The 9,432-nt window shown below is 25.6% G+C and overlaps 1 protein-coding gene across 1 annotated transcript in view; it reads left to right on the forward strand.

Annotated features, from left to right (window-relative positions):
- The window catches only part of LOC112591617 (cell growth regulator with RING finger domain protein 1-like), a 34,434-nt gene extending 25,243 nt beyond the window's left edge, over positions 1 to 9,191 (forward strand). Inside the window, exons 3-6 of the mRNA XM_025335482.1 lie at positions 5,388 to 5,559; positions 5,715 to 5,862; positions 6,057 to 6,164; positions 8,488 to 9,191. Of these exons, the coding sequence (XP_025191267.1) occupies positions 5,388 to 5,559; positions 5,715 to 5,862; positions 6,057 to 6,164; positions 8,488 to 8,874 (815 nt within the window). The 3' untranslated portion in view covers positions 8,875 to 9,191. The remainder of the gene's footprint in view (positions 1 to 5,387; positions 5,560 to 5,714; positions 5,863 to 6,056; positions 6,165 to 8,487) is intronic.
- Positions 9,192 to 9,432: the final 241 nt, after the last annotated feature.

A 9,432-nucleotide genomic window follows, 5' to 3' on the forward strand; every position in this document is an offset into this window, starting at 1 on the left:
GAATACAATGCTATAAAATGTGGTCTTTTATAAATTAAAATATATATATTCTTTTGAAATGAATTGTCTACATACTTTTGCAAGTTTCTATAATGTAGACCCTCTGTTAATTATTAACTAAAAAAACAAAACAGTTAAGTATCTGATTTTTTTCGATCACAGATTTGCGATAAAAAAAGGTGGATAAAATGCGTTAAGTTATGTTTATTCATATGAAAACTTATCAAATTACTAGTGATTACATTATTCAGGTGGATATTTAGTAAAATAAATGAATAGTTGTAATTGTAATTTATGTCTCAAGATCAAGGTTTAAAGGCGGCCGGCTGATCTTAAAATTAGATTAAAAAAATATGTAACTTAAATTTATTTATTTCTGTTTCTATGCAGAAAAATATTTTTAATAAAACGCTTTACAATATAACATATATTTTGACTTTTTTTTATAACTTCTGCTAAAGCATTTGGTATTTATTTAAAATGAATAAATAATAAATAACGGAATAATTGGAAATTAAATTAAAAATTGATTGTTTTTATGTATAGATATACTTAATGATTACTCTTAAATTGTTAATACCAGTAGTTTAATGAGAAACGTTCTAGCAAAATTTACCGTAGTATGAATTTCATTAAAGTAGTCGCTGGAATTCGTTATTTTAACGATTCTAATATACAATTTACGTATAGTTATAAGCCGTCTTGAACATTCTCATTAATCATTTTGATGATAAAACAAGAATCGTTGTACAAATCTTTTAAGTCTCGGATGTAGATTGATTAATGACAACCGAGAATTGTATAGGTACAATTTCATACTATTTCTTTTAAAAATAATTTTTCATGAAAACTGCCGATCGTACACAAACTACTGAATAATATGACAAAGTTGATGCAGACTAATGTATAGAATAAATATTACTTCCAATTTAAAAATTGAAATTTTTATTATATAGATATATAATTATGGTATTGCATAAATATTTTTGTTTCTTATTACGCAGATTTATTAAAAAAAAAAAATACAACATAATTCAGTAAGTTTAAAATGAATACGATGAAAATTATATGATTAATTATATCATTGAAACAAAATTAACGAAATGCTTCAGTGTGACAGCATCTTTAAGATGCATTAGTAATTAAACACTAATAAAACAATGTAATATTTTATATTTTATTAATGGAAAGTACTTGAACATTTTACATATTACTTTAAACAAGATTCAGAACAAGATCTATATTATTATTTTATTATAACATCTACCTTTATTATTTTTTATTCGTACATAGTATATAAACTATATTATAGTATTTTTTATGTGTATTTCTCTAAAACCAGAATCGCCTCTAAGAAACAAATGAAACTTTTACTATACACCCGATTATATCTCAAATACTTCTAATAAATAATATAACATTTAAATTTCTTGCATTTTTTTTATTATTATTATTGGAAACAGACAGGGTAAAAATGCAATTAATTGTTACTTAAGTACATCTTCCAAATTAATATTTTTCTCTATTTAAAAAACTGTTACTTTTTTATAAATTTGTATTTATTAAATAATTCCTGTAGAATTTTTTTTCTTGTTAAAGCTTGAGAACAATTTAAAACCTGTATTTAATGACTTAACTTGCAATTACTATTCACAGCAAGTTTAACTAATTTAAATAAAACCAACTTTTTAATTGTATATATTCAATAAATCAAATTAAGCATATATATATTATTTCACTTTTATTTTTATTTTGATATTTTATTATTAACTTCATGTTATCTCATTACCACCCTTGCCACTATCTTGTTACCACCATTGTTTAAAATTCTAATTCTGCTATCTATTTTTTACTTTTTTTTTAATCTGTATTCAAATTTTCTTTTGTTGTAAAGATGGTTGGTTTTGTAATTAATACCACATATTACTTTAAATATCTACAGAAACTTAAAATTAGTTTTGATTTATTTTTATTATTATATACTTATCATACAAATTTTAATATCAAGTAATTAATTTGTGAAAGATGAGATATGCATTGTGAGTATTTTTACAGAATTAAAAATACTTAAATAAAAGGTTACCGATCTTGTTATACAACAAATTTAAATACCTTATATTCTAAAGTATTTATAAATATTTGGGTCCGTCGTTGTAAATTTTTAATATTACACACATACCTATATATCTAATACTCGTTTTGAAAAAACTTCATAAAATCTTGACTTTTATTTATGTTGGGTTTTGGGAGTGAATACTTTCTAATTTATTTTGTATTAAATAAAATATGTTCTAGTTACAAAGCAACTAATAAAAACATTTTCATTAAATATTTAAATTATATACTTAATATGTAGGTATCGAGTAACCTCGATAAATTTGTTTTTCCGGGTAAAATAATAAATTAAGTATACTAATGAATACATTTTACAAATAATTTTCATTTGCTTAAAATTCATAGTAACCTTGAGGCTTGAAATTCGTTTCTTGAATATTGACTTATTTTAGTAAAAATAATCTTTATATTTAATAAAAGTTTTAAATAAATATTTTGATCTTTGACAAAAAAATACTTTTAACAATTTTTAAAAATTGAATTAAGTCTTTACAGCAACTTAATTTACCTAACAACGATCACTTAAATCCAATTAAGTTCTTTTTAAGACAAGTAATTTGCTTAAAATGTTAAGAAAAAAATTGTTTTTTCTATTGTAATATCTATTTTGATATACATTAAAAATGATAAAATTTTATAGTTTGGATATATAATTAATTTAGATTTTTAAAAATTAATTATGTTGAAATTGTCTACATAATGTAGCCAATTTTATTTTATTTGTTAAATGCTAAATATTATTATAAGAAACAAAGATTACTTCAATTTTTAATAATGAATTTATGAATTTAAATTCAAGGCATTATTCAAATGTTTTAGAACATAAAGTTAACAATAAAATATGTTGTACGATACATGTCATGATATCACTTATTAACTCATTTTTAAAAAAAGTCAACTGTTTTTATAAAGTTAAATATAAATTTTCTCAAAAGTATAATTTTTTTTACAGATTTTACCATAATTAATTATTGAATACAAATTAAGGTTTATGTCCATTGTCTATAATATATATTTATTTGTATTTTGTAAAAGAGCACAATCGACAAATTCAAAAGGTATTTTTTTTTAACAATTATCAGTTATTACTATCACATGTTAAAACTTATTTTCATATTAATGCCGTTTTTTCTTTAATTTAGCCACATATAACCTTTTACGTAATTTTAAATTATCTTATTCGTATTATGAATATTTTGAACATTTCTAGTGGAATAAGTCACAAATTTTAATTATTAATAATTAACACAATTGTTTACTTCAATTTTATATTATTTTTTTTATCAAATTTTACTTTTTTTTCGTAATTATTAAATAAATAAGAATTATCTGCATAATGTACTACAATTTTCGATAATCTTGAATGCATATTTCGAATATCTTTTGTGTAACAATTCCTGAACCCTAGTTATATTGTGTATTGAATGTTATGTACATTAAAAATATATAATATAAATTGTAATAACTTTTTTGAAAGTTATATTCTTTTAACTTTTATGTCAAATTTATAAAATTACAATACTTTATGATACATTTGTATATTAAATGTATAAATAATTTTTCAAAAAAATAAAATGAACGTGGGTAGTAAAACACTTAAATTGATAAAATATATTTAATTTTCTCACTATATAATGACACTTTAATCTTACAACTTGTCTTAGTGTTTTCAGAATTAAGTAATTTGATTGACACTCGCATTTATATTCTTAGCTTTCACGAGTTGCTTTGTAAGTCTAATTCTATTTTAAGCTAGTACCCATATTCATTTTTACTGTATAAAATCCATTAGACTTTCTGTTTAAAGCATTTACAGAAATTTCTAAAAATATTCATCAATATATTTTGACTATGATTCAAACACCTGTCAAAATATAAAACAGTACTATATACATATGTGTATGTAGCATAAAATATATTAAATAGGTAGTCTTATTTTTGATATTTTATATTTATATGTACACATTATGATTCTGAGTAGTAAATTAATCGTACTTATGTCAGCGTATGACGAAATCGTCAAAAACATGTTTAAAAAATGTAATATCAAATTTCTCAGAAGAACATATGTGAAGAGAGTGTGAACACTGATAATAATAATAATAGTGCGACATGTTTTTCGTTCGTTGATCTTGTTTAATGGTATTCCGGTAGTAAAAATACAACTGGACGAGTGCCGAAATCGAGTCCAAACCTTTCAGCATGAATAAGATGTAATCGATTTTAAAATCTTTTCTTATTTGATAAATTATTTTTGTTAAATTATAATTACTATTTAAGTTATTATTTTTGGCATCGTCGATATTTAAATAAGCCCGCTGGATATTAATTTTAAATGGCCGATTATACATTAATTAAACTTTTTTTATTAAGTTTATACTGTGTCTGCTTTGTATAGTTTACATTATACACCAACGAATTACCATATTAATTGTACGTGTATTTTCTATTATTATACAATAAAAACTATTGAAAAATATAAATCTTAAAAATAATCTATCCTTATTGTTATTCTTTTAATATCATATGATTATAATTATCTTTGAATATAAATATTTATTAAATACTTAAATAATTATGTTCATAGATTTATTTAGGTTATGACTTGAATGATGTAGGTATATTATGTTCCGTAAATGAAGATTTATAATTTAAATCGTTCGATTTTTATGATAAATATTAATTGGACCTATTGTTGTTTATATTTATTAAACATACTTTAATGTTAGTAAGGGTTATTCATAAAACCATTAAAATTAAAATATAATAATTTACTCGACATTAAAAAAAATATGTAATGGAAAAACGTTAAATGAACATTACTAAAAGACTATTTTTTTTTTTTTTTTTTTGTTAAACTATGCTTTAAAGGTTATTGTTTGACTAGGTTTTTTTTCATTTGAAAAAAATATGAATTGCGGAGTTTTTATTCAATTGTTTATGTACTTACTCTAGTTAATATATTAGTTCGAGGTTATTGTATTATGCACGCCATTAATAATAGTCCCAACAAACATGCCCTTGGGGCCATTGTCGTGAAGCTATTGCATCAATAGGTATATATCATATATGATTAAATAATGATGACTGATGACTAACGTATTTAAAAAATTAAAATAACTTTTACAAAGTATTTGAATACTTTTAAATTATGTTATTTTTAAGATATCTTTTACAGCATTAACCCCTTATTTGGCATTATATTCACCAACAATTTTAAATAAAAACCATGTATAATTTATTTTTATAGATTTTTATAAATTTTTTTACAGATCTTCGATGCACAATCTCAAGCCAAGTTCCATATACATTGCAAGCATTTTGGGGCGTTTCTATCCGGGAACTTCATCATTTCCTGTGGAAAGCATGGAGCTCATTTCAGACAGCCGTCAACGACGATTCATTACTCCGTGGACATTACCAACATTGCGGATTAACTTTGCAGTATCCTTTAAAATCAATATTTATATATTATAAGCACCGCTGACAAACATATTTGATAAATTAAGCGGCTTTTCAGTTTTATTAACATATCTGTCTATAACTCTGTTGATTTAAATTAAATTTCTTGAAATATCCTTAATTATTATAATGTTTAGCGAAACAAGCCATACAGAAAAAACCATTCAGATGTTTATGCCAGAGGGAAAATTGGATTTGGGAACACCTCCTCGACATTGTTATCCTTTGGTTATATTCCTCATACGTGACACTCCCGAAAATTCTACTTTACATCCAGACGAGACAGTGAGTCTAGACGATACGATTTACCATTATAATTTACATTATAACTTTATAATATTACTTTTATAAATGTGGCTATAATAATATGTAATATAACCTGCAATAGGTACCTAATATTATTCTTAGTGCATATTTTATGCATAGATAGGTTAATATTCTTAAATTGGTATGTGTAAATATTTGTCATGGATTTTTAGGTAGCATTGGTGAATGTAGTACATATCCGGGATAACGTTTGCACGTTACCCACTAACATTTTAGCGCAATACCTGAAACAAGCAAATGGACAATTGTCATCATTAAAGGTTAGTACTTCGTACATTATATTTTTATGTATATTATGTACGTATCGCTTTGAAATGCATACGTAGTATGTGCTGGTATATAAGTTGTGATGGCTGTTGTGTCAATTATTGTATTAGCAAGATCTATCTCCTAATTAATTAAATCTCCTTTTAAAATTAATTAAATCAACAGCCGTATCATGTATAAAACAAAAAAAAGTATTTAAACGAATAATATAGTTGTTGTTTTTGGTACTTCTATCTGACTATCTATATATTAGGATTATTTTCATCCCAATCTATGAGGACCATAGAACTATATGAAATGACACCATTGGCATTGGATATAAGCAATGCGGTAATTGTGGTTAGTATACCCTGCGTTATCTATCATTTAGATACTTATGTTATGTTATTACTACGAACTATAAGATAATATAATAAACTGATATCGCCAAAGTAATAAAGAGATAGAAAAAATGACTCTCTTTCCTTATATTTTAATTTTTCTCCTGTTATTTGGTGCATGAAACTATCAACACGTCTAGAGATAATGGTTTAATTTTTACAAATTAAAAATTTATAACTATCTTTTACAATTGTGTTAAATGTACTTATATTCTGTGTACACATTTGTCAATTTGCCATCAATATATTTTAGATGTTTGGTAATTTTTTAGCTACAACTCAAATCATTTTATCAACATTCTTAAAATAAATGGCTAGTAAGTAGTTTAAAAAAATATAACATTAAATATCATTTATTTCCGTCAAGAGCTTCCACACTTATTTATTCCATTCCGTTTGAGGTCAACTGAGAAATTTCGATACAAGTCCCGTTGTATCTTACTTCGTAATGACTATGAACTGTTTGACACTATTCTATTTTGCATCTGCATCGTCGTCGTCCTGCAGTGGCAGTATACATTCAGCGTACACTGGGTTAAGAAATGTTAAGCATTCAGTATGATTAGTATGAACTATGAGTTATTTGGATCGCTAACTATTATAGATAAATTATTCACGCATTTTAAAGGGCATCACCCATTAACACACAAATGATCGAAAAAAGTATTAGAGAAACGCTTAGACTTTATTGATATTTTATCGATAGTTCCATTAACGTCCACTGTCTCATACTATGTTAGTATTATATTTGTCTGTTAAAAGAATAAACTAAAAAATTCGGTTTTTTTTTTTAGTTATTTTCACAATATTATGATTGATTTTTTATTAATATATCACAAAGCATATACTCGTAAATGCCTAATAGATAAATTTCAATTATTTACGTGAAATGTCTATATTATTTAGATATTATGTTTTATAAAAATAAAAATTTAGCACTATTTAATGATAACTTTTTTTAAACGTTATCCTTTTATGGACTATATTTTGAAAAAATATTTATTTTAAGTTTAACAAAATAATCTTTATTAATTTATATAACGCAAAGTAAATTAAATATATAGGTACCTACATTACATACGTTACGAATATTGATGTATTTGTACGTTTCATGCCATTTTTATGTGGTAATAGAGGATAATCTTCAAAAGAATATAATTTTTCAATCATGATTAAACCTAAAAGTATTTTCATTATAGAAATATTTGTGATAACAGTTGGTCACATTTATAATTATGTATATATTATGTATACTAAACTTTACATAATACAATACATGGGCGGAAACCATTAATGTTTCAAAGAAGTCTAACATTTTTAACATTAATATGAGCCTATAAATAAATTTATAATATGAAGTTGTATTTTAAACAGTTTATTTTTTTAGAGGGTGGGAAATAAAATATTTGGGGGTATAACCTTCCTATTTCCGCCTATGATATTATACCATGTTTATGAAGTAAAATTTACATAAAACTTTATAAAACAAATTTAAAATTAAAATTAATCAAAGTTATTGTTTGTTAATGTTTATACTTGTTTAGTTGTTGATTTAATATCCCAAACTTAATAATACTCAGACAAAAATTCGCGGAAAACCATGTAACAAATCATTAGGTACTAATACTGTATACTGTGTATAAGTACATGATACATAATATATTCAAGTTACATATTATTGTACAATATTATGCATACTATATATATGTTCAACTAAACGACACAACATTACGACATTACTCGTATGACCAGTGCAGACTCTGTAGAAATTTACACCTTATACACGTTATTTATTCTTTTCTTTCCTCTTTAAAGTCAATTATTGTTTCTATAAATATTATATATTATTGTTGGTCATTTGGGCTTCATGTATTTTATGAAATTATTATTATGTAATACATGTGTGCGTTTGTGTTTAATTGTTTTTCCCCTACAGCAACTGTATTTGGCAACCGGCAACGCTCTCAGTTATCAAGACGATGCCTGCAACGATGACGCGTCACAGAGGGCTGTCGTTTTGGACAACAGCGGTGGCAGCAGCTTTAACACCGGTCAGGAACAACTGTGCGTTGTATGCCAATACTACCCACTATCAAGAGCTCTGTTGCCGTGCCGTCACACATGCATTTGCGCATCGTGCTTCGGCAAGCTGGAGACATGCCCGATGTGCCGCAGCCCGATCAAGAGCTACTTCTGCGTGCGCAACGAAGATTATTTGGCCGATTGTGCGTTAGGCCTAGAGAAAACGGGAGCGTCGGCCAAACGGCAGGCATTTTCCCAATGGATTCAAAATAGTATCACGGAATTTCTCGGCCTACATTAGGTCTCCACCCACAAACCCATACCCTCAACATCCCGTTCACCCCCCTCTCACACCATCATCGCCACCATAAATCCTGCATTTCTCCTCTCACGGCCTCATCATCTTCTTCATCTCTTTTAACTCGAATCAGTCGTTTGCTGTTAACATGCATTTTTCCCCCTACATATAAACAGACATTCACTAACACATCAATCGATTTATAACAACCCTTTGTCGTATGCAAATAGAACATAGGATCTTGAGGTACATCCTACAGTTAATTAATTCCTCCTCTCTATATAATGTAAATTAATCTATATACAAATAAAAAAAAAAAATATAAAAAATGATGATAATATACCTCAAACTTATATAATATGTATATGTTTGTGACCTCCTGTCTTTCCATTTTATTTATTAAGATATTATGCATAAATATCATTATATTTATAATGCTACATAAATCGGTCTGGCAATGAAGTGTAATCAATAACACGTTTACCACAGTGGTGGAAAATATCTATTTACGAATAAAAATGTTGACTTGTTCAGCTTTAGCACGGTGTTGGTGGTGTGAAA

Source organism: Melanaphis sacchari, unplaced genomic scaffold, assembly GCF_002803265.2.
Source record: "Melanaphis sacchari strain LSU unplaced genomic scaffold, SCAv2.0 Contig13_pilon_pilon, whole genome shotgun sequence".
Taxonomy (NCBI): Eukaryota; Metazoa; Arthropoda; class Insecta; order Hemiptera; family Aphididae; genus Melanaphis; species Melanaphis sacchari.